Raw genomic sequence first — 26,292 nt, forward strand, 5'->3', positions numbered from 1 at the left:
CTCCCTCTCTTCTCTCTCTCCCTCTCTCCTCTCTCCCCTCTTTATTCTCCCTGTCCTCTCTCCCTCCCTCTCTTCTCTTTATTTCTCCCTCTCCTTTCCCTAAACTCTCTCCATCCTATTCCCTCTTTCTGTCTGATATTTCCTATCCTCTCTCTACTCTCTTCCCTCTACCTACTCTCTCCTCTTTTCTCCCTCCTTCTTTCCTTTCTCTCTCTTTTCTTCGCTCCCTCCTTCTCTGCTCTCTCTCCCTCACTCCTCTTTAATTCTCTGCCCCCTTCCCTCTCTCTTCCTTCTATCAATCCTTACCCTCTCCTTCTCCTCTCTCTCTCCTCTCCTTCTTTCTCTCTCCACCCTCTCTCCCTTTTAACCCCTTCCTTCCATGTGTACCATTTTCCATCTCTTGCCCATTCTTTCTTGCCTGATAGAGATAATGGAGTTGTGTTTGAACAGGACAGTCAGTGCAAGGACCATTTGTACTGGGAAAGTAGACGCCTAATTTGTACCGCACAGCTATCTATGTATGTGATCCATTGTCTTTGCTGATCACATGTGTGCCTGCCATGACTGAGCAGCCTAATAATTGCTATTACACAAGCTGCAGGCTGAAATCTTCTTAGTCTCTCATTTAGATAACTGAATATAGTGTTTAACCTCAGAACACACAGCCTAGCAAGCAGTGACTCCAGCCCAGGGAAAATGGTGATACTGATATCTGCAAACAATATTAACAAAAGCGGTCTAACGAGAATCATGTGAAAAGGTGAATCAATATTTCATGTTTCATCAACAAATTATATCTAATATAACTGAATAATTAAGAACCCAAAACTGAATAATAACGATGCTTATAAGAGTCTGCAGCACACACTGGCGGGATTACAATAATTAATATAAACTAGGTGAGCAGTTTTATTTTAATCTGTAATTTCCCATTGTGTATAATTGTAAACCCATTTACCCTGTGTGCTACTGTATATATAGTACATTGAAGGAAACAGAGGCTATTAGGGATTCCAGGGGTCCAAAATTTGGAAGAACATTCTAAATATGATTCTTCTGACCCAAATATACCAAATATCCAGCAAATGAGTTTATTTATATATTGTGCATGATTTATTAAAGCTCTCCAAGGCTGGAGAGGATACACTTTCATCAGTGAAGCTGGGTGATCCAGCAAACCTGGAATGCATTTCTTCAAAGTCATTTGCTATTTGCTAGCCAATGTTTTGAATCCTAGACCAGATCCATTCCATGTTTGCTGGATCACCCAGCTTCACTGATGAAAGTGTATCCTCTCCAGCCTTGGAGAGCTTTAATAAATCTGGCCCACTGTGCTTAATGTTATTAGAATTAACACATTTCCAAACACACTGGCAACCCTTGTATGTTTAGACCTGATGAAAAATAATTATTATTCACTAATCAGATCAGAACTTGCTTGAAAGTTTGAATGTGATTGATGTAGCAGGTGGCAGCGAGTGAGGAAGTTACATGGAACAGACATGAAGAATTACACTCTCGGTGACCCTGTAAGGTGCTTTCTAGACTTTGGCTGCAGTAGATTACAGGGAACAAAGGATTAAGACCTCTTTCACACTTGGAGTTGCAAATCACACAGTAAGCTGCTCCCAGACCCATTGCTGCTATGTGCTATGTGGCAAACCAAACCCCTGGTTAATGCATTTTCCTTGCAGTGCATTGGGTTGTTCCTGGCCACTCCTGTTTAAATGAATTGGGGCGATGGGGAGCTGAGGTCAGCTGCAAGTCTGATTGTTAGCTGCAGTGCTTTTGGGTACCTTGATAGCCTTTACTCCTTGCATCTGGCGTTGCTTTATAATGTGTAACCATGTTAATGCAACCTAATGATCTCTACTTGTATGTTGAGAAAATATAATGCAATTGATGAACAATCGTTTCATATTTTTTAGGATTTGTCAGAGAATATGAAAGCCTTTGTGGAGCAATATGGACAAAACAGTGATGCCAAAATTGGAATAGTGGAGGTAAGTTCTATGTAAATTGCACTGTATGACAAGCTTACCAGGATAACAGACAAATAAATATCTGTGGATGTGGAATTTTTTTTACTGCTGTGATGAAGCAGAGTCTCTTCCATCCATTGTCTTCTATTGTCAGGAGTGGATTCATAGAAATAGGCTGTCATTGCTGGCCTCCAGGTAGCCAGTCATTTTGGATCTACAGTATGTTTTCAATATACTGACAAGGAACAAGTGTGCAGCAAGTAAATATAGAAATGAAGAAAGAGGCGCAGCATAACAACTAGGCAACTTTAGAAGATCCGTAATAAATTGCACTATTAGTTATTTTGCATTGCAGAATATTTAAAGTGCTGCTGAACCATAATATAAGAAGCACTTCAGTGTTTTAAGACAGCCATTACAAAGGGTGCAGTATAGTCTTCAAATACATCTAAAGACAAATAAGAATGTCCAGTGGCACTGGCTCACATATCGTGGAATACCATGAGAGTTTTATTGAAAGTCAGTGCAGACTGTGCTTACCAGGGATGGTCAATGAGATGCAAATAAATTGACTTTTTTTGCAAATGCAAATGTTCTTCAAATTGCACTAACTTGAAACCGAGACAATCAAACTCTGCAAGCTGCATAGTGCCCTCAATGACGTATTTACTCAAATCAATGCAGTCTCCATTACATATGATTTGCATAAAAGTCAATTTTTTGCAACTCATCGACCATCTCTATTGCTAAGTCAGAGCTGCTGCAAGTCAAATTATTAAAAATGTGGACATTGAGTTTTGTAATTTTGAACTAGAGCACTGTGTGACCTGATCATATTTAAAAACAGATCTTCAGAACTTTCTTTGGAAGTCAGGTATTGTTGACACTTATAGATGCTGCCAGGAGGATTTCTTTCATCCAACAAAATGAAGGCCTAAAGCTGCAATAAGTGTTGGATATTTATACATTTGAATAATGAATACGTTTTTCCTTAGATTTACTAACAATTGGGTGCTGCAAGTGCCTACCTAAAGAGTATTTTTAAATTATATTCTTTCAGGTGGACTTTTGCAATTTGCAGTTGTTTGTAAATCCATATTGTACAGACATGGTGCTATCTTATTGTAAAGCATGGGGGCTTCTTAAGGCAGAACCGGAGCATTGAGGAACTGGTGGCCCAGGAATACTTCTAAAGGATCAATGGCCAGAAATATAGAGATCTTGTTTTGTCTAATCAGCTAGATGTTTTTGACTCCTACTCACTGACTAAAAATGTCAATGATGGCGCTGGCAGGGAAAGGCTAATTGACTTCAAAAAAGATTAATGATGCTGAAGACTGAATCACATCGCGGTGACATGTACTGGCTATTAAATGAGACAGCTCTGATAACGATATTACCAAGTGTTGAATGGTCTTTGTTTAGCCTCCTGTTATGGTGAAGGGAGGTCGCGGTTGCCCAGCAGTTATCATTTTTAGGGTTATTCTAGTGCAAGATTGATGTACCTAAGCAAGCTGCAATATCATTTTAGTAGATTGTCTTGACATTGGTACCCAGTATGATTTATTTACCTTTCTGAATTATAAATATTTTCCTTGCATTTCAGATACTATTGTCAAAGAGCAAGTATAGTCTTTTAAATGTTATTTCAACCTGAAAGAGATCAGCTTAGAAAATGATAAAACCCATGCCTGTGTCATACCAGGAAGATCTCCTTTAAAGTGTTTGTAAATCCTTTGCTTTCTTTTGATTGGGCATTGAAACAAAATATGAATAAATGCATCAATAATAATAGCATATATATATCTATTTTTTTATTTTACTGTTAATAAGGAAGTAAAGGGGGATCTTCCCAATGACATACTAAGGATTTTAACCCTTTACCACTCTATCCAAAACTGAAGATAAGTTTTGACTACATCCATTCCATCCAAGCCAAAGGGAATAGAACATCTGGCAAAATGTAATTGTTATCTGTACCCCACTTTGGGATATTCCCCATCAGTTTGACAGATGTCAGATACTACAGGAACTCAAGCAAAATCTCTCTACTTAGGTTAGGTTTATATCTTGTGCATTGCATTAACGCATGTGTGTTCAGTTTAGGCAATCCATTCAGAAAATGGATTAATAAAAAGATATTTTGTATTGTTGGCCCCTTTTCCCCTGACACCTATAATCAGTCCCTAGTAATGTACTGACTATCCTGACAGCTAACCTGCTATCTGACCTTGATTTACACAAACTTTATTTTAAAATGACAATAAGGAGGTGACCGGAAGCCCCATTAAATTTTGCCATGACCCCTACCTGCTTAATTTATGTTCTGGTACTTTTTCATTCAAGCATGAATATGAATATATTCACATATCAGAGACTGGTTATTCACCCACACTCCTCTCGCAGCATCAGCCACTCGTATTCTGAGTCATACACAACTTCTGCAGCAGGCAGATCACAGTATCGCAGAATGGGGTCACCTTCACCACCAATAGACCTTGTATCTGACCTAGGAGTTAAATATTTTAGAATATAAGTTACAGTTATAGGATATAAGTTATAAATGAGTCCCTTCAACATAAATTTTCAGGATAATATGAGGATACTTTTTAAAAATTAATAAAAGCTGAGAGTACAGAATTTAGTACTTGCATAAAACTCTTGTTTTTTTATGGTGGTTTGAGAACATAAAGGCATGATGTGGCAAGAAAAAAGAGTGACTGCTATTTTTAAGGTTGCTTTGATTAGCAAAACATACAGATGTGCTTTAATAGGATGATATCTGATTATAGATTACACTGCAATTACATAAACCATTTACTGAGGTCTTCATGTCATACAGGAAGCTCTTTATTAGTTGGTATCTTATTGTGACATCTCTATACCCACATAACAAAAAATGCCATAGGCGGTTCACGCTAAGAGAAGTTTGCTTTGCTATGCAGATATTAGGTATTGTGATCTGAGTACCAGCTGTAATGATTTCATGAATTATATAGAGGCTGTGACTGATGAGCAGTGACACATTGGTCATACAGGCAGATTAGATATACCCAACATAATGGTGCATACAGGAGATATGTGCCCAGGGTGCTTGTTTTATTATGTGGGTATTGTTGAAGTACACAAGGTCTATTCCCAAGCTTGTACAATACAGATTTCAAGTTTCACCCACCTAAAGGAATAGATGCTGGTTTTTATCCTCTGCCATCACTGCGGTCAGAAACCTCCTGTGGAAGCATTTCCCTATCTGACAGCAAGGGGATCTGAGCAAATGTAATTTAAATGGAGTAAATTGAAGTATTTGCCACAATGTATTAGCAGAAGATTTAATAAATGTTAACTATATCTAAACCCAGGACTACAATGTAATTTAATGCAGCTTAATAGACCTTAGACTTTCTTAGTTTTCCTTTTTCAGGCTGAGAACATTCTCAGCAAGTATAGAAATTACCTATAGATCTTGAAAGCAATGAATCATTCTTATCACTCCTTCTTCACTAAACTAATATAAGAGATGGTATCTTCCTTCCAAGTTACCTTCTGAAATCTGCAAACCCCCCTTCCTTATGCAGTGGAGATTAAGAGAGGAAAACATATTTGTGATTCATATCATCAGAGCAGCTTAGGGTGACAACATTGTTTCCTCTATACTTGCTGGGAAACAGGGGTTTAGTTGTAAAAAAAAAATGGGGGCACAGTACTATCCATGACGTGCCCGCCCTACTACACCCCTGCCTATGTGTCACTCAAAGGGGAAGAAACTTTCCCTAGAGTGACGTCATGATACCTGAACCAGTCCACTCTCCCATCGCAGATCCGAACAGGGTTGTGTTCAGAGAGACAACCCACCCACCACCCTGAGCCTGCAATTCCAGGAGACATGGTCCGCGGCTCTGAACGGTGCGCCCTCCCAGGGCCTTCCCCTGACCCCGCGGGGGGGCCGACCAGGCAGAATCCGGGACCACTTAAGAACCCTTTTCAAAAATAGGGGAGGGAAGGGGGGGCATTTCCGGAAAAAAGTAAGGGCATTCCCACCCATGCTCGCCCCACTACACCCCTGCTGGGGAGTGAGCGTTGCCTCCTAATTTCATAAAAAATCTATACATCAGATCAAAAAGAGTCATAACTGAGAAAGAAAGAGGCACAGAGGGATTTGGTTCAAATGAGGAATAGATCGGATCTATGTTTTATGTTTTAGTTTAGTTACAAATCTGGTAGGAATGTTATATAAGAAAATTCTGTTGCTGCACAAACATTCAACTGGTGATGAAAGAATAGTCATGACATGTGAATGTAATGGCAATACTTTCCAGAAACATCTTGGTAACTGGGTGATAAATAAGTATTACTGTGCTTTATGTGTTTATAGTGATTGTGTCCATAGACCAAGGCTGTTGATTACCCACCTATGTAGACTGGTGACTGATTTGCCCCCAACCCCTACTAGGCAGTATAGTTTTGCCACACCCCACTAGGCACTCTTGTTTCCTCCACTCCCCGCTGGACACATTTGTTTTCCCCACCCTCAATGGCCATTATTGTTACTCCCTTCTCCCCACTGTACATCATTGCTTCTACATCTTTCTTCCTTGCCACTCACCTCAGGATGACCCATCACATGAACCAAGGACCTTGTTTTCCCCACAAATACCATCGGGGTGTTTTGCCTCCCTGTAACTGGCAAAGTATGGGGATCGATGATACATACCCCTTATAGTTGTGCATTGTGATTACTGATACACTTTACGTGCTGTGTAGTATGTTACATAGACCTGACCCCTGTACCATACGTTATGTTGTGTTTTATATCCTGACTAAATTGTTTGTTCTCTTAACTCACTTCTCATCACTGTATAATTTGCAGCTAATGATTTTTTGCAGACTGTATACAATATGTCGTCTTAGCCATGCCCAGTATTGAATGCAATTTTTCTACACCAATTTTCAGTACAGGGTGCATTTCAACGTATCCTTTTTTTCTCAGCCAACAAAGTTGGGAGGTTGGAGGAATATGATTGCACAGAAATTGGTAATAGGATCATTAATATTTGCAAACATTTTCCAGATGCTGTGGGATAGGAAGGATCAGATGTGTAGGTAAGTAAAATCTGCTGACATCTTATGCCGTCAGCTGACTTGACCTGCTGTTGTTTCCATCACAGATTCAATTGCCGGTAATAACAGACTGTATATAAGTGCTGTAAAATTATACTGTATGATAGCTTTGGAGTCTGAAGTAAATATTAATTGCAAGCAATCCACCGGTAGCATCCTTTACATATATATACTTAGACAGTGATGACAGGTTGTATTCTGTGTCTGTAATTGTAACTGGTAATAAGAGTCCTGGAAGTCCTGTTATTAAGATCTCCTAAAACACCAAATGGTAGTTTGCATGTTGAAGAAATTAGAATTTCTCTGTGTATCATCCTGTGACAAGCATTGCAATCTGAGAGCTCCAACGTGCTCATTTGCAAAGCATCCACTCAACTCAACCACAAGAACCTGTTTATGGCCGTGGTAGGATTAGTACAGAAGACACTCAGCTAAATGATAGCTGTATCATTAACACTGATTGTGTTGATTAGTATTTTCATTACAAAGCTAAGTGCCCAGGTCTTATGACACCCATGTCTACCCTAAAATACAGTGACCATATCAGGAAAAATTAAGAATATTACACAGAATTGCCAACCTGATCTCACTCTAGGTACAACCAATAGTCTTCTGCCATTATTGATAACACAACCTATACAAATTATATTTTGAAAGTTGGAGAAAGATTAGCAATGTAATTGTTAACACTGCAAGTACAGTGTTTGGAATGGGTAAATCCCTGCAAGGAACTGGCCCATTCCCAACGTTTACCCTGATGCCAACCCTCAAAAATAACGCCATATCTTTCACCTTTAGACAAGCCCCCTCTTAACCTTAGGAGGACATGTATTAATGGAGAACTAGGGACCCACAAAGGCTGAATTGAGCTGAGAGATGAACAGGGAAATGACAAGCCAAATTTCCGTTCAAGAGGTTGGAGAAAGGAGTCAAAGGTCAAAAATAGGAGTCAGCAAGGTCAGATATTGGAGGGTTAAGATAGTTTGGAGTCAAGGGTCAAGCTAGGGTTGATCCAGGCCGTAGGCAAAGTAAGGTCAGACAGAAACAAGGTTGGCAACAAATGAGCCATGGCAGTTCAGGAAACTAAATGTTATCATTAATGATGTTTTGTGAATTAGGGCCAAAAAGCAGGTCTAGGGGAGTGGTTGAAGGTGACCTATAGGTAACAAGGTCAAGAGCCTCAAAACACTGCCAGAGAATAAAATGGGAGCAGTTTTACATTTACGGGCAGTGATCATGCAGCATGATGTAGTGGATAAATAGGGGAGAACAAAGACACACCATTTTTGAAGATGTTAGGCATTTTTGCTGGACTTTAATGCAAAAGAATGAGGTTTAAAGTGTTTTTTTTTCCGGTTGTAATGTTTGCCTTAAAGATTATATTGTACTTTAAATTGAGAGTTTTTTGGGCTTACACCACTTTATGTGATGCTTGCCATACATTAATTACTCTGCTGCCCCATTGCCTGCCTGAACTCCCCGTCTTGCCATGATGCTACAGAGGTACCTTAATGGCTACTTGCCAAACCTAAATTCCATTTCTAAAGGAGGACCCAATACCCATTCTGAGCTCCAGTTTAGAGACAACCAAAAAATGTATTCAGTTTTTCTGAGATCTGCTATCCTTGGAACCTATAATTTTACTCTGAAATCAAAAGCTTACTTTATATAAAATCATACTGATAAATGTTATCCATTAGGGACCAATCACCAGCCTGGAAATAAACTTCCCTGTCCCCATTTTTCTGCAAGACGAATGTAGCTAACAGATCGTTATTAATTATGAACAGGCATCTAGTATCATTTGATCTGCATTATCAGCTGGCATTTCTACACTGTCCTTTCTGCTACCATTTCTGTAAATGTCTTCTTAAATCATAATTTACAACCACAGAGATCAGTAAGCCTCCAGTATGTCACTTAACACACCACATTTCACCCAATGCTACACTTTCAGTATTGGATAGTTATATATAGCGCAGTTTAAATCAGAGTTGTCTTAAGGACAAGACGATTAAGGAAGTCATCTTAGGCTGCAAAAGCCATTTAGGCCCTAGCAAGCACCTATTTTTATTTGTCACTTCTCCTTGGATAAGGACTTGGACATGGAAGCAGTACACATTTTTAATGGGAAAGTATGCCCCGCATATTAAATGGAACTATTTTTGTCCAAGCAAAATAAATTGTCTCCTTGCAAATGTTCATTTAACTGGTGAAATATCTTTGCAAAGATTTGCCCAATTATGCACAAAACAATCCGAAAAGGCTGAATTTTAACTTCTCCACATGATTAGATAAAGGCATCATAGCTTCTCCTTATTCACTATAACATAAATATCCTTTGCAGGAGGACAATTCCCTTGTGAATCTTTTGTGATCATTTCCAAATAGATAAATGAACAAGCGCTGTACACATAACACTATTTTGTTATATGGAGAGGGGAGGTGGAGGATGAGCAAGCAGCACGCTGCTGTTTTATCTTCCATAGGAAGGTACCATGGCTGTTCCTGCTTGACCATTTAATAATCTGCCAGGGTGATCACTGTATACCCATTAGAGTTTCACCCATGATGGGCACTACTATCCGGGGCAACAACCATCTGACCTGTGAAGGTAGCTTTAATTTTTACTTTAAAGAATTTAAGAAGCAACCACAGAATGGTTACGATCACTCGTAATTATGTTGGAATGAAAATATTCTCATGGCTTCTTTAGAGATGCCTCTGGGCCTTCAAAAGAAAAATCAGCTTCAATTACCCCTCTATAGATTAGGCTTTCTGGTTGGAAATGTATATTTTACATAATTTCAAACCACAGCCTACTGCAAAGTGGATGATGCATTTCAATTTCATTTCAGGCCGTCCTATAATTATATTCTATCTTGGAGGATGGGATATCTGTTAAAGTGGTTCTCTAAAGAATCAAACTCAATAATGACACCAATAAACTCAGTTATTCATGTATGTGAGTACAGTGCTGAAGAATGTGTATTCTGATCTTCAGGTGACCTTCAAGGACAAAATGTAATGTATACATAGTATAAAGGGGCAATTTGGACAATGTTACCGAATGAAACAGTTTAGGCTTTAGGGTCCATTAGGAGAATTGATGTATTTTCTTTTTTTTTTTTTTTTTTTTTGCTTCCCCTGAGAAATTTGGGTCGATACTAATCTTGCATTTAACGGGTAAATCCACTTTTCAGACCAACAAGAGAAAAACATGAAATCTAAGAGGAGAATGTTGTTTTACAACAAGGCATTGTAAAGCCTTGCTTAATCAATTGCATATCAAGCCTAATTTTGGCATTATGCCCTGGTCACAGTATTTTAGGCCAATCATTTTTTCACAGTTACAAAGTTTCTTACACGAAGGTCCTTCCAGTAACAACATTTTCATACACACTCCGTCCATTGGCCATTGTTATCTATTTTATTGACTTTATAACGAAAGCCAACTAGTGGAGCACACATAGCAAGATTTCAACGCTGCTACTAATAGCTAATCAGTGTTCTAGCCTTCTGGTGTTGTTACTTGCGGGATCGCTTAATAAAAAGACTTTGCAACAATAATTTGCCCCCAAAAAACAAGAAAAACTTAACATGCCTCTTAACTACATCTTACTAATAGCCATATTGAGACATGAAAACATCTGTGGTTTTATGATAAAAATTTTCTGATTCGCAGCACGTTGGCTCAGTGGTTAGCACTCTGGCCTTTACAGCGCTAAGTCCCAGGTTTGAATCTCGCCTAGGCCACTATCTGCATGGAGTTTGCCGGTTTCCCCCATGTTTGTCTGGCTTTCCCCCTGGGTACTGTAATTTCCTCCCACATTCCAAAAACATGCAGTTAAGTTAATTGGCTTCCCACAAAAAATTTAAACTTAGACTGTATTAAAGACATTAGATATTAGATTGTGGACAGTGACATGACTATGGACTTTGTAGAGCACTTTGTAATATTCTATATATATACTGGATAATAATAATAATTATTCCCTGTCTGGATCTGAATTTTGTTTTTTTATGTGCTTAGTTTAGATGTTATTATTGTTCAGTGCAGTAAGATTTGGCAGGACATGATTCTTTCTTGTTCTAAATCTATCTCTCTATCTCATGGTGCAGTATGTAATGGTGAAACCGAACATTTCCCTGAAAGAAGGGATCAAAGTGTGCACTGTATAAGGCTTCATTTATTGAAAGTCCCCCATGTTTATAGAAGTCCAGGAGCAGCACAGTGGCCGTCTTTTTGAAGGTCAGCAAGTACATGGATCATATGTAATACATACATATGTAATATTTATTAGCTAATCTGCTAAATCTGTTCCATTGTGTTCCATGGCGTTTTCCAATCTTCATCGTTCTCCAAGAAAAATGTTCAGATTTTTTCCTGCAGCAAAAAGCTATTTCAAGTTTTTTATTGAATGTTCACATCCAGCATTCTGAGTGTCTGCAACATCAAAAGTCAGTGAGAAAAGTGGAAATATTTTATTTTAACTGTACAAGATAGTTCTAGAATTTGTACAGTCTTATAGTACATAGTGATATAAAACATACTGGGGCTGATTTACCAAGGGAATATAGGCTGTTCACACAGTACAATGAATTATTTCCTTGCAGGAGATATTTCTCTGTGTTTAGTGAATTATGTGAAGCTCTGCTGACATTTACTATCTAATTATGCACAGGCAGTGTTTAGAATGTTAGATTTTCTTACATGTGACTGGGTATTCTTTGCAAAGCGATTTTTTTATGCTGAGTTAAATGTGCTTATTAAAAAAATGACTTGTTTTATTATTTTTTTTTTATTAAACTGAACAAAATGAGATTGCAGGATTAAGGGGAGGATTGGGGTCCAGGCCCAAAGCAGATCACACACACTAGTTGTCTTTTATGTTTGAATTAGCAACAAAAAAAAGAAAAAGGAAAACAACCCTTTAGGTCTCTTTTTCTAAAGATTTACCTCCAATCCTCAATAAAAGGGCTTCAGTTAGAAGCTAACCAATGTACATTCACTTATGGAGGCAAGTTAGACTTTTCTCTTATTTGGATACCATGGAAATACTGATTGCCACAAACATCGCATAAATAGTTATTAATTGATGTCATTGACCCATTATCTGTTCCAAACATGAATCTAGCCTGTGGCATCATGGGGCGCTCGTTTCTGACTCAGGTTTCTTCTAAGAGATATAAATAATTTTTCTTATTCTGCTGGCTGAATCAGCCGTATTGCTCTAGGACAGATCACCTTCCTAAACCTTCATGTTTAGTAATACTAAACAGACTAATTAAAAACACACCAAGGGCCACACCACACTGGTAATTAGAGATGCGTGAAAATGAGAGCTTTTATTCAGTTAATTGGAGTCAACGTGTAAGGTGAAATTAAGGTGGTTTTGGATGGCTTGGATGCTTTCAAATATTCTGGATGTTTTATTGTGTTTACAAAAAGCAAAAAAAATCATATCAAACAAAGATATGAACAAATGCACAAAAATGTTTAATGTGTATACATGTGTGTTTTAATGTGTATAACATATTTGTAACATATGCATTAACATATGCTGCAGTTTGAGCTGTGTTGCATTAGGGCAATATTGTCAAAAGTTACCATGATACCTTGGTGGAGAAATGTGTTTGCTCCATAAAGAAATAAACTAAGCTTCCCTAAATCCAGCTGTAAAAACATAGATAGATAGAGATAACAAAACCGTAGACCGATTTTTCTAAGCACATTTCACCTAAATAACCTATGAATGTTCAAATTTGCATAGGAATTTGGCAATATAGAAATCTGTAGTTTTTCCAAAAGCACTGCACCACCCCACTGGTGATTCTGCCCCTGGTAAGCTCTGACCCTTTACAGAATCGATAATATGACATAGACCCAAGGCAAATCCTCCACATACTATCCTGCCTAACTTTTCACATGATAAACAATTGTATCATGCACAGCAATGGTGTTACCATACAAATCCAAATTGCAAAGATATTAGCACCTACTGTTCTTTGAAAATCCCTTTACTGTGGTTCCGTACCAACATACACTGCGCCTGATTTATTGAACTTTTATCAGTGAAGCTGGGTGATCCAGCAAACCTGGAATGGATTTCTTCAAAGTTATTTGTTGTTTGCTAGCAAATTGTTTGATTCCTGGACTAAATCCACTCCAGGTTTGCTGGATTACCCAGCTTCACTGATGAAAGGGTATCCTCTCCAGCCTTGGAGAGTGTTAACAAATCAGATCCACTGTGTTTTAGTGGCACATTGGTCCCCTTTATTAAAGCAACAAACAGAACAGATAATACCAGATTTGTTGTATAAGTTTGTGCCATGCCTCATAGCTTTATTCTTTGTTCTTATTTCACTATGGGGTCTGTTTATAAAGCGGTAAATCTGACATTTACCAAACATACTCTGCTGGACGTTCAGTTGTTGCCATTTTAAACACATGGACCTGGAACATTCTCCACCAGGGAATTTTTAGTGAATGTCAGATTATAAATAGACCCCTATATCTACTAGATATATTCAGACCTAGATACCTTTCCTTCACAATATTAAACATAATCCCCCATCCGCTGTCTTTCTCTCTCTTTACCTCCTGTCCTATTTTCTGTTTTTAACTTTTACATTATATTCTCTACCTGCATAAATATTAATTCAAGTTACTATGCAAAGCACATCATTCGGAATATAATGAATGCAAAGTGTATATTTCTTCATTGTTTAGAATGATAAGACATAGAATAAATATTCTCATTTAACAATTTTGTTAATTTGATTATAAATATTGATATTGTTCTTTAGAAACCTGCAAAGAGGCAGACTTGTGCGGCTAGAGCAGTGAGAGTCTTGGATATAGCCTGGGGTGATTTGTGTTGCACTCCAAAGCAAACTGTGCCTGACCTTCCAGCTTGTACTTCTTCAGGAGATAAGCACTGATCTGGTCATTAATGAGTGGCAGCATGGGACAGCTCTGGTACACTATCAGGAAATTAGGTCAATAAATCTGCCATTCACTCCAGAGTATAGGAGGTGATTCAGGAGTTTATTAGCTATTGCACCAGTTCAGAAAACTAAAACTATTTCGTATGATATGATAGCGGAACTGGAAGTTCTGATAACTTGTGGTGTGTAGAACAATATCAAGTTCAGAGAGTCTATGAAATATAAAGACTAAAGTGTCCTACAGCCCTGCCGGCCTTATTCAGTTCTGGTTAGTATTTAGTGCCATTTCCTAAAGTGACCCTGTGGCCAGATCATTAGTTTTAACAACCTTGTCATAATATGATGTGGGCAAATTGACATATTTTATCCATGTTATTTACACATAAAGGCCTCTTTGTATAGGCATAAAAATCCTTAAAACTGGGTGCCACCACGTCAGATGTTAGGTTACCAGCCCCAAATGGCTCAAGTGACACTTGCTCCACTTTCAGCAGCTACATAAAAAGTTATGAAGAGGGTAAAGGTGCTGGGTCAGCACAGCAAGTGCAAAAGCACATTGTGTACCTGCAATTTGCTTATATATATATATATGGAAGAAAACACCTAATTGAGGCATTTAAAACTCTTGCAATTTCTGTTTTGCTCTGCAATATTTTAAATAGTGATATGTTTGCAGCCAATTACAATGCAACCAGTAGCCACACAACATTTGGTGTCATAATCACATCTTTTACATTTTCTATTTTTCACATATTGGTGCTTGTGATTGGCTGTTCAGGCACCTAGTTATGTCATATTGGTTGAGTTGATTGGTACTGATTGAGCCATAGACCTTAACCAGGGCTTCCTTTCTTCACTCTATTTTCCTGAATAGAGTGGCAGGGATATAGGGGAAGGTGAGTGTGTGCAGTGCTATTATTATTATTATTATTAATATTATTAATAATAATAATAATAATAATCAGTATTTATTTTTGTGCCAACAAATTAAGCCGTGCTGTACATTAAATAGGGGTTGCAAATGACAGACAGACAGGGCTACCTTTATTGTGAACATTTTGCTTTATTCTGCTTGTGTCATTGGGCTTTATCAATGCAATCTGGTGTTCATGTATCTATATTTGTTCTTCAAGTGTTTGGGTAAGTAATTAAAAGAAAGCAGTGTGCTCTGTGCTGCACCAGCTTAATAAACAAAGGTCAGCTTCAAACGTAGAAGTTGCGCTTTAGGACCCAGTGTAGCTTAGAATGAACAATGCCAGAATGTCATCATGTACAACAGGGCGGCTTCCCTACATCCATGGGCATTGCTCTCACAGCTTTGCATATGAATCAAGTAGCATCCTGCTAACAGCATATTCACTCTGGTAATCAAATAATGTGGTTGGTGGCCGAAGGTGGTTCTGGAAAAAGTTGTATGAATGCTAAATGTATCCATTCTGAGCTAAGGAGTCCTAGAGAACCTCTGTGCTCGGTGTGATTACACAGCTCACTAAGCCCATGAAAAGGGCAAGTAACTTTTAGATTAAAAAAAAAACATCAAAAATTCCTAACTTGATTTGGTCTGTGAACCATTAGTGAAATTACACTCTGACCATTTCTCAGGGATAATTTGTTGTTGGTGCCTACTTCCTCATTTATAATTAATTCAGTCAGCCACAGTCTAATCATATCATCGTAACATGTTTATACTCAAAGGCATTATATTTAAATATAAAATATGCAAATACAGCTTATTTCATTAAGTGTGTGCAAATAATGTGCAAATGAGTTATGACAGGTTACATTATATTGGTACTTGTTGGAATTCGTTTAGATGAGGTGCTTTACATTTTACAGATTTACAAAGACCTACAGGGCTCTGATTCCCAGTCTCCAACCTCTGTTGTCCCAGTGCTTGTTGTTCCACATTTCCATAGTTTTCAAATAAATTAGAAATGCGGTTTAAACCTTTTTTTTTTTTTTTTTAGATAGAACCTCTGACAGTTTTTTATTGCTGCCTGTGCCATTCATGTAGATCCCCCATTCCCCCCTTGTTAATATACAGCTTTTTTACAGCAATAAAATATTGAGGAAAGAATTAGAAGAAGGCTACGTGCACATGTGCAATAACTGACATTCTCCCCCCTACCCTCCATAAAAACTTGTGCAGTCGTTTGTCATTGGAAAGGATCATGAAAGATCCTTTCCAACGACAAATAACTTCACGATGCATGAACGAGTGATGTGCATACAGCACCATTCTGCTCTATAGAGAGGGGACGGGGGGAGAACAACAGAGCGGCACCCCGCTACGCTCTCTCCCCTTCACTTGCATTACAATCCTTCGTCGTACAAAATTACAATCATTACAATCCTTGTCCAAAATCAGCCCTGAGACGATTATTGGACGGGAAACATTGCACGTGTGTGGACATATCCTAAGTCTTGTAAAGATGTAAGATACATGTCAGATATATGGCACTGGAAACAGTCTTTTGTGATCATTTCCAGGGGAGAATTAAGTGGAAAATTAGAAGTGCTGTACACACAGTTCTGTTCAGTTCTATGGACATGGGATGGGGAGAGGATGAGGGAGTGGCAGGCCAAGATCAGGGCAAATTGATGAACGACATTTGGGGTCATGGTATACAAAACATTGACATGAACACAACCATTCATTTCAAGTGATAATCATCTAGCATGTGTACGTATCTTTAGACTTCTCTCCACTTTTAACTGCTGCCTGTCTGTCTCCTGTCTGTCTAGATATTTTTCCTACATTTTTTATAAGATTAGGCAGATACCTGGTAAAAGGTTTACTAGCTTCTCCTGCAAATTGGTGCTTTATACTAATGTTTAGCACTTGTTATAGGACATCATCACATACTGATGGTGGCACCCCAAATAGATCTTTATTGCTTTTTTTGGCTAAGCTTTTTTTAAGGTGAAATGTGTCAAAATGAGTAAGTGTGGACTTATAAAGTCCTCCTTACATGTACTAGTGATTGAAGCTTAGAGAGTTGTGGACTAACCTATAACCCAAGTTTATGAGCTCTGAAGCTACATATTAGACTTTTTCAAGTAGGAACATGCAGGTCTTGGACCAATGTTAAAAGTAGGAAAGATATTATAAATTTTTTTTGCAACCATATCCATGACACCTGCTAGGTACTTTCTTTACTGCCAAATTGTGCCACTTCCCATTTATGTTAATATATATAGTTCTTCATTAGACAACAAAGGATTTTTAGAGCACCTTGGGTTTCCCAAAAGACAGAGAACGGAAGTAGATTAATCATTTAAAAACTGCTGCCTTTGATAGCTACAGAGATATCTGTATGATGAATGGACATGAAGGGGGTCAATACTTTAATGCATTTGTGTGTAAATTTCAGCTTGAGTCATTGAATTATGTATACAACAGGCTATTTTCAACAGAAGGAAAGAAGAAATGTAAAATGGCACCTAGAGCTCCACCTGCTATCTCAAGATACATTTCATATTGTATGAAATATAAGTTGACTTGGCAATATGCACACTCCTTAACATTTCTTTACCTCCTGCCTATTTTTGTTGATCATAATTAACATGGACCTGTCTACATTGTGATAAATTAGTGCACATGGACATTAGTTTTCAATAGATTTCAGCAGAACTTTCAGTAACTATGCTCATAGTTAGTTTTATAACCAACAACATCCAATAAAGCCACAGAAATCAGAATTTCATCCTTACCCTAAAACTGTGGGTAGATAAATCCAAACTTCTTCCCGATTGCCTTTGGGCTCACTATGCAAATGATGGATGATCTGTGTGGTTACCTGGCCTCAGCAACTGCACATTGTGTTTAACTTGCAAATCACAAAAGGCATGAACTATAACACAGTGCAAGCAGGTAATATTCCCCCAGGTGTTCATACTACAGATTGATATATTCTGTAGACTTGGGAAGATTACTGGCTGCATTTACTAACTTGGAAACTTGCATAAAAAAAGTAGTTGCCCAAAGAATTTAGCTGTCACATCCCATGGACATAAAGAAAGGAGAATTTGTGCCTTAAAAATTCTGTATCAGTACAAATTTGTATTTCCCCTGTCTAATTAGGAAACTTGATCAAGAGTTGCATTGAGACATTTCACAATGTCGAAATTGTATTGTATTATGCTATATTAAAGAGTCTTTTATTTGCTGCAATGATTTGCTCAGGGAATGACTTCAGATATTATTTTTATCTTGTATAGCACCAACATATTTTACAACACTGTGAATAGTCATGGTCATGTAACTAACTATCCGTCAGAGAGGCTCACAATCTAATGTTACTAACACAAGCTTAACGCTAATAAAGGTGGAACACTAGTTAACCTACCAGTATGTTTTGGGATGCGGGGAGAAACCAGGGTAATATTATTATTGTTATTTATAATAAATAGTTTTTACTTAGCGCCAACATATTACACAGCACTGTAAATTACTTAGGGATTACTCTGGTTGAGGTTCAAACCTGAGACCTTGGTGCCAAAAAGTCAAAATGCTAGCCACAGAACCCCCATGCCATCCATATCCAACCAGGTTCAAGTGTCAAAAATAAAATAAAAGTAAGGTAAAAGTATTGCTTGAATTAGTTTTTCCCCAGGGTTGCCTATACCCAATCTCTAAAAGCCCCTTGGTACCTATACAGTGCTCTGTGTTATTGCACACACATTTTGCCGCTATGTGTTGTGTTAGGGCGGTTTATTGATTTTTTTTATATTTTTATTTTAGATTTTTCCAATGTAGTATTAAACCTCTTAAAGTGACCTTTTCAGTAAAACTTAACATTCTTTGAATACTCTTCCTATGCCAGCTCCCTTCAAGAAAAATCTATAACTGAGGTCTGCTGGGAAACCAATACTTCTTGGAGTAACCCATACTCACATCTCTTTCTCCAAGAAGTGTTGGTTACCCAACAGATAGCTGCCCGTAGTGCTTAGCAACTTCTCTTGCCAACCTCCACAATACTGCTATGCCGTGAAACTCCCAGAAATAACAGCCCGCCTGCGACTTCGACTGTTAATTGCTCTTGAATAGAGTAGTCTTTGGTTGGCTCGGGCAGCAGGAAATGTATTTACTTCTTATTTTACAGGAAGCCCTATTTGGACATTTTTATATTTACTGACAGGGTCACTTTATTAATAAATGCAAGTTACCAAACTTTTCAGGACTGATGTGCTACTGACTCTGAAGCTAAACAGGAAAGCAGTCACCCTTTGCAAAGCTTTGATTTATCCACACACTGAGTACCGTCTCTATACTTTGTGATTGCAGAATGAAGGCTGCCTAGTAATATATGCATCTCATTTCCATTATGTGCCCTTTTCCAGCTCGCCCAGATCTTACCGACTGAAGAGAACTTCTTGTTGTTCTTCAGACAGCAGCTGAAGTCAAGTGAAGAGTTCATGCAGGTATTACAGAACTATTTCCATACATAACATACAGAACTGCAACACCAAATGTAGGTATTCAGCCATAGAACAAAAGAATAAAATGTGTTACTTACTTTAACTGCTTTGGCTGCCAACTCCACTTCTTGTACTTTTCCCAATGATTCATTTTAAGGCTTGTTTTTTTTCTAGTTAAGTACATCCAAATCAAACATCTTTTAGGACATAACTGTGTTAAATAAATTTCTGTTTGCTTCACATCTTTACTAACAGTAAACTATTCAAACCCAGAAAAGAATAGATTTTTGTTCTATTACTGGTTGAATAGAATAGATTATTGATATAAAACTATACCCAAGAGGTAAATGCGTCAGGTTAAACACCACAGTGTTAAAGTTAATAGGAATCCAAATATAAATCCAAATCAAACAGCTTTACTTCTGCATGGTGACAGTTCTTCAAAAATAAATTATATATATATATATAAGCAATCAGTAAAAATAAGTTTATCTTTACCTTTCCTGTAGACATTATGTCAAATATTTGCTATTTTGTAAAGCTCCAGTGTCATATTGCATGACATATGAACTGTCATATGTCAGATTGTGTGTCTCCTGGGCTCTGTGGTTCTTCCTGATTGCCGTTTTGTCAATATCTCATTCACACCAGCATCATCGGGTATCCTTATCAGTGCAGCGCCAACACAAAAACCAGGCGGTGCGCCTTATGTCTTACCACTTTAGTTCACACCAACACACTGCATTAGTGTGCATTAAAAAAATAGGATAACATGATTTCTATTCTAGGACACATGGAAATAAAATAGACGTTCCGCTTCCCAGCCAATCTCTACCACCTTTAGCAAATAGTTTACAATAAATAAATAATGTGCAATGTTACAATAAATAAATAATGTAAACAATTGGTGTGTTCCAGGTTTCAGGAGGTGTAAGTGATATAATCCTCTAAGAACGTTGTAGCCTTCACCTCCTGGAAAGAGAAAGGACAATATTTACCGTACTTTATTGCATTTTTTCCACTTATTACATTATTTACTGCAAACTTTTCTTTTAAAGGTAGCGGAAGGTTGCCAGGGTAGACTACCAACCACATACATTAATTTAGATTTTTTAATACATTAACAAAAATTCCAACACAGTGCAGCATTTTTTTATTGCATGTCAAGTCATTGGGCCTGATTTTATAAAACTCCGAGGCTAGAGAGTATACACTTTCATCAGTAAAGCTGGGTGATCCAGCAAACCTGGAATGGATTTCTTCAAAAATCAAATGTTTTGAATCCTGGACCAGATTCATTCTTGATTAGCTGGATCACTCAGCTTCACTGATGAAAGTGTATCCTCTCCAGCCTTGGGGAACTTTAATAAATCGGGCCCATTGCGTATGAACACACACATGAATAAGTCTACTCTCACATAGTGGAGATTTTACACACCTGGAGAGCAGTAGGAATCATTGGGAGGGTGCATATGAGTTTCTCCTGAATGGGTACATTTATAAAGTCTCTAAAAGTTATATATGCACCCAACATGGAACTCTAGCAGGTATTTTACTTAATGTAATGTATGATTTATTAGTATACTGATATCATCACAAAACATTTCTTACACAAGGGTTTATTATCTTTACAGACATGGCGGAGATATGATACTGATCACAGCGGCTTCATAGAAACAGATGAACTTAAGGTAATTTTTATATACTATATATGAATACTGTCTACAGGACATATAAAACGCATACATAATATTTTGGGTATATATGTTTGGAATCATATTTATTGCAGAATAAAACATTGACAGCTCGAGGTAACTATTGACAAAAAAACAAGATTTAGAAATAGACAAGTGACAAGCCTGGGATTCATTTATCATTTTTATAAGCTGTTGCTGGAGCAACTTTACCATGGCCATCATATATAATGTACTAATAGTGCATATTGGTCTAAAGAACTCATTCCTACATAAAGACTTTGAGGTTTTGGTGTGTGTTCAGTTTAAATTGCTCCAGTCCTAAGCAATGTTTCCGGTTCCCATTGACTTCTTTATGGTAATACATTGAAGTTATACCATGCTATACAATGCAAGGGGTGCAGTCCTATTCTTCCCATGATGTTGTGCTTTGATGCCTAAGCAGACAGACCCTAAGTAGGCTGAGACCAATAGTGAGCTTACAGGGCTTTGTATTCAGGGAATCAAAGTAGTGGGGAGCATAGATGTTTTTTGAACAGAACAAAACTGGTAACTATTCAATGTGAACAGTTAAAAAAAACTTTAAAATAAAAAAATATAAATATACAGAATATACTGGATAATTGGATAGACTGGAGAATGGTTAAAATGCCTACCAGCTTTCTTTTTTCTTTTTTTTTTTTTGCTGTCCTGTAAGAGAAATTTGTCCTCACTTCCCAGAAATGGATTACAAAGTGAAAGGAAATCTCCCTAATGTATAGGAAATTGCTAGGGATGCCCAACCAACATTTCTTTCTATTGGAAGAAATCCTCGGCTCACTTTTGTCCCTACTGACAACTCTAAAATGTTGGATTCTGTCTTACTATCTGTAAGTGGTCACAAGTACGAATACATATACAAATAGAAAGGGTGGTCAATAATGGCCAAGGGTCCAGCATTTTACTACTCTAGCCACAAAGAAAACATACTTAGCCTATATACACATAAAGTGGTGTATTACTTGTTAGAATATTACTTCTGTAATACCTGTAATTACTTCTTAGAATAGAATATAAATACAATATAACATAAAAAAAAATCATTTTAAATAAAACCAACACAATCTCCCAAATAAAATCTTATCCTATCATCTAAATTCACAATGCATAACAGTTTCTCCATCCACCAGGAATGCTAACATTTCTAAATGACGTCTCTTATTTTATGTCTCCAATAGAATTTCCTTAAAGACTTATTAAAGAAAGCCAATAAACCATATGAAGATACAAAGTTAGAAGAATACACGCAAATCATGGTAAGTATTTCTAATACTACAGAGAGTAAATTGTTCATTTTGAACTTATAGGTTGCTTCATAAATGGTTTTCGAAAGGTTAAAAAGCAGTTGAATAATTTATTATGCTGTTCTCAACTTTATTTTCTGCTAGCAACGTCTGCTAAGGAAGTGAGCTAATGAATGATTGCCCCCTGTCACATGAATTGATTAGTTAGAGCTTGCTTTACATACTGTTATAGTATTGATTATGATGTTTATGATTTTATCCTGTTATTCTCATGATAATGCTTTTACTGTGATGACATCTGACACATGTTTGGATTTGTTTGGTCAAAAATCTGTAGACTTTTTATCAAAAGCAGGTGGATTGTAGTAAATCTTAAGATTGACTCCTATACTTTTATGTTCAGCCATGGGTTCACCTTACCTTCTAAAGTGGCACATAGATCACATGCCCCTATCTGCCGGCTTACATTTTTGGAATATCTATAAAGCCACCTGGGGTACCCCAACCACGAGTATGCAGATAATAATCACAGTTTGTGTAGTCACACCCTAGTATACCAACCATCAAATTACAAGTATTATACTGCCATTTGTCTTTGGTGATCAACAAGATTGGTGAGGACAAGTGGCAGACCATTTTTAATACGCCCAATTTGCCAACCGAGGCTCACCTTGGCAGCATTGTCAGTGCTGATTTGCTACATTTTGTAAACCACAATCTAATTAGCTTAATGTAAAGGTGAACATGGTATCAATGTGAGCAGATATATATATATATATATATATATATATATATATATATATATATATATATATACACACATATATATATATATAGCAGTCAAATTGGCAGTGTAATTTCTTATTGGTTAAAAATATTTACAAAATTCTGGTTGGCTAACCATGGAATCATGTTCGCTAAATGGCTGAATATACTAATGATAGCCTAAAATATTAAACATTTCAGACTGACATATTCATTTCACCTGCTTATTACACTGACCTCCCTGCACTGCTGAATGATGTATTATGTGTAGCAGAACTTAATAATAGCGTGCCAGTTATAGATTCAGAAGGAAGCTGGGTTGTCGAGTTTTAGTAGTTAATGATTGTAGAGAAAGATTTCTTATTAGATGTCTTATTTAAGCTTTATGCTCTGAAGGCAAAGTCATTACAGACAGGGATACTCCTTTCTGAAAGGCGCTCTCTGCTATTATTAAGTGTCCTAATTCCTAATGAGCAAAACTGCATGTAATTTGAAAAGGAGAGCGCACATGAGACTCCAGGCCGATACATTGACTGCTGCAGTACAATAGTTTAAAATGCACTGCTATCCGCTTGGTGGAAAGCTAAGAGAATAAACACAGTAAATAATAAATATAGAAATAAAGGTTTCCATGTGTAAGATGAAATATTTACCAGTTACCAGTGTTATAATTTGCTTAAAAGATAAAAGTATAAGTAAAACCAATAACATTTAAAGGTGAGCATTAACATGTTCATGTAATTTCAAAAGTTAAAATTTTAAATATCCCGATTTCATTATAATATATGCTAATCCTATATTTATTGCTGATTTATAATCCTAATTTTCATAAATAACAGAGTCATGAATCAATATATTTAATTGCAGCACATTGGGGTTCATTTACTAAAAGAGTTTAGGCTGTTCTCTTAGCAGAGTGTGTTATTGTTCTACAAAGATTAGTGAAACTGGTGAAGTTTGTTTTTTCTTTTAAAATTCCTTGTGTGAGATTGGGTTTTCTTTACAAAGTGAACTTTCACCACATCACATCAACCAACTAAATGAAATATGACTTTGAGAGTGCTAATTAATTCTGCTTACAGCCTGAAGGTCATTAGTAGATTAACCTCATTGTGTATGGTACTTTTGATATTATTCATTTTGGAATTATCATTGTTTAGCATAAAGTGTGGAGTTTAAGTAATATTCTTTATTAGCTAGCTTAAATAAGACCTCCAGCCTTGTCCTATTTTTGAATCATGCATGAAGAGTAATATTCTGTGCTGATATTTGCCAACTTACTATAATAATCTTCAGAACAGCTATAGAAACTCCCTACATCCTGTTTCATTTTTAAGCTACTGATCTACATGTTCAATCGAGTCCTTTTGTTCCATCTTGTGCTGCTCATGGCCCTTCTATCATATGTATTGCCTTTTGATGTTCATCAATGCGTCCAACACACAATACCCATGGAATCATGGGCAGCCAAGAATCACATGTGACAACTGTTTAGCTTCACCAACAGGAGCCTGAGAAGGGTACAACTTGCAGGCATGTCATGGATTTAAATTATTAGGTAATCTAGCTTTTTAAATTAGTTTGGGGAATGGAAACAATGGGCCTGATCCATTGTTCCTTTGTCCTTCGTGATCCACTGCTATTATTGTATACTGCACACAATTTTGGATACAGAAAATATTTTGATGAGAATGCTATCCTTTCTTAAAACAAATTGATCCTGTAAAGTATTCATGCATGTGATATTACAGCATGTCCTAACCCCACAAAATCATTTATTACCACTTACCACCACCACTAGATTTTGCTTGTGGTGTACCAGCATAGTTGACACCCGGTGTTCATCATATATTTGTTTTTTTACATTATATCCTCACACTCTGTATACTAAAATCATCTGCAGTACTAATTATAAAAAAATAATAATACTGATAAGAGACAGTAATAAATGGAAACAGTAAAGATTTTCTTTATCTGAATGTTTTGTATATAATAATGCTGCTAATAGCTTAATAGCTGTGTCCATACTGTGCTATAAAAAAGCCGAATTATCTGTATGCTAAAAAGAATAAAATCTAATACAATGCCCGTAGTGCAGCTTGGTGAAAATGGGCATAATAACACCTTTCTAAATAAGTTAAGTTTAAAGGACTTAAGAGGCATCAATCAGTCAACTATTTTGCAGGCAGCAAATAGCTAATCATTACAATACACAGGCAGAAAACAGCCAGTTGGGATAATATGCAGGAAACAAATGAACATATATCACAAGATGCGAAAATACCAATTGTTCAGGAAAGATTAAAAAGAATTACAGAGATTCCAACCTATTTTCAGTCTTCTTCTCCTTGGGCCATATCAAGGTATATGTGTGTTTATTGGTTTTGGGTAATATGGTTATGTATTCTAAACTTGTACTCTATTGGGCAGTGCAGACCATAGTTTTATGAGTCTGCCGATCCCTTCCATTTTCCAGCCTTGTTTATGACTTACGTTGTGTGATTCTGTGAGTTCTTTTGTTTAGCTGACTTAGTATGGAAACCATTTCTCACTGCACAGCTGTCAGTATTTAAATAGTTTCCAGGGAGACTACTACTCCAATTATTCATAATACTGTCCTGGAGCATAGCAATGCTAAGCCCTCATATCAAGTCAGATTTAGGCAGATACTAAATTGAATGGTTCCTAGGAATCACTGGAGACAACAACCAATAAAGGACTGGAAGATAGTTGATTGGATGAATGAAATGAATTGTTAAACTAATTGTTTTCCTTTGTTGATCAGTGAATATTTAAGCACCCTTGATTAATCTATGAATAACTTCATTTATAAGGAAAACATTTTAGGGAATTCTGAGAGATCAAAAGTGTTGGCTTGTTATACATTAGTGTAGACCAGGGAAGAGGTGCTGCTGACACTCTATATCTGCTTTTCTCAAACCTTTTATTGTGGGGGAACCCTTAAAAAATAACTTTCATGTTCCTGGGAATCCTGAATATATTTACTATATCCACAGCTTACAGTACATTAGTGTGGTTGTCAGTGGGAAGAATGCCTCTTACATTACTAACCAGTGG

General features: G+C 37.1%; 1 protein-coding gene across 1 annotated transcript in view; it reads left to right on the top strand.

The window, feature by feature from the left end:
* Positions 1-26,292, top strand: part of CALB1 (calbindin 1) — a 40,948-nt gene that overhangs the window by 3,100 nt on the left and 11,556 nt on the right. The window contains exons 3-6 of the mRNA XM_072410946.1: positions 1,929-2,003; positions 19,395-19,475; positions 21,107-21,163; positions 22,384-22,461. Coding sequence (XP_072267047.1) covers positions 1,929-2,003; positions 19,395-19,475; positions 21,107-21,163; positions 22,384-22,461 — 291 coding nt within the window. The remainder of the gene's footprint in view (positions 1-1,928; positions 2,004-19,394; positions 19,476-21,106; positions 21,164-22,383; positions 22,462-26,292) is intronic.

The sequence above is a fragment of the Pyxicephalus adspersus genome, chromosome 5 (genome assembly GCF_032062135.1).
Source record: "Pyxicephalus adspersus chromosome 5, UCB_Pads_2.0, whole genome shotgun sequence".
In the NCBI taxonomy this organism is placed as follows: Eukaryota; Metazoa; Chordata; class Amphibia; order Anura; family Pyxicephalidae; genus Pyxicephalus; species Pyxicephalus adspersus.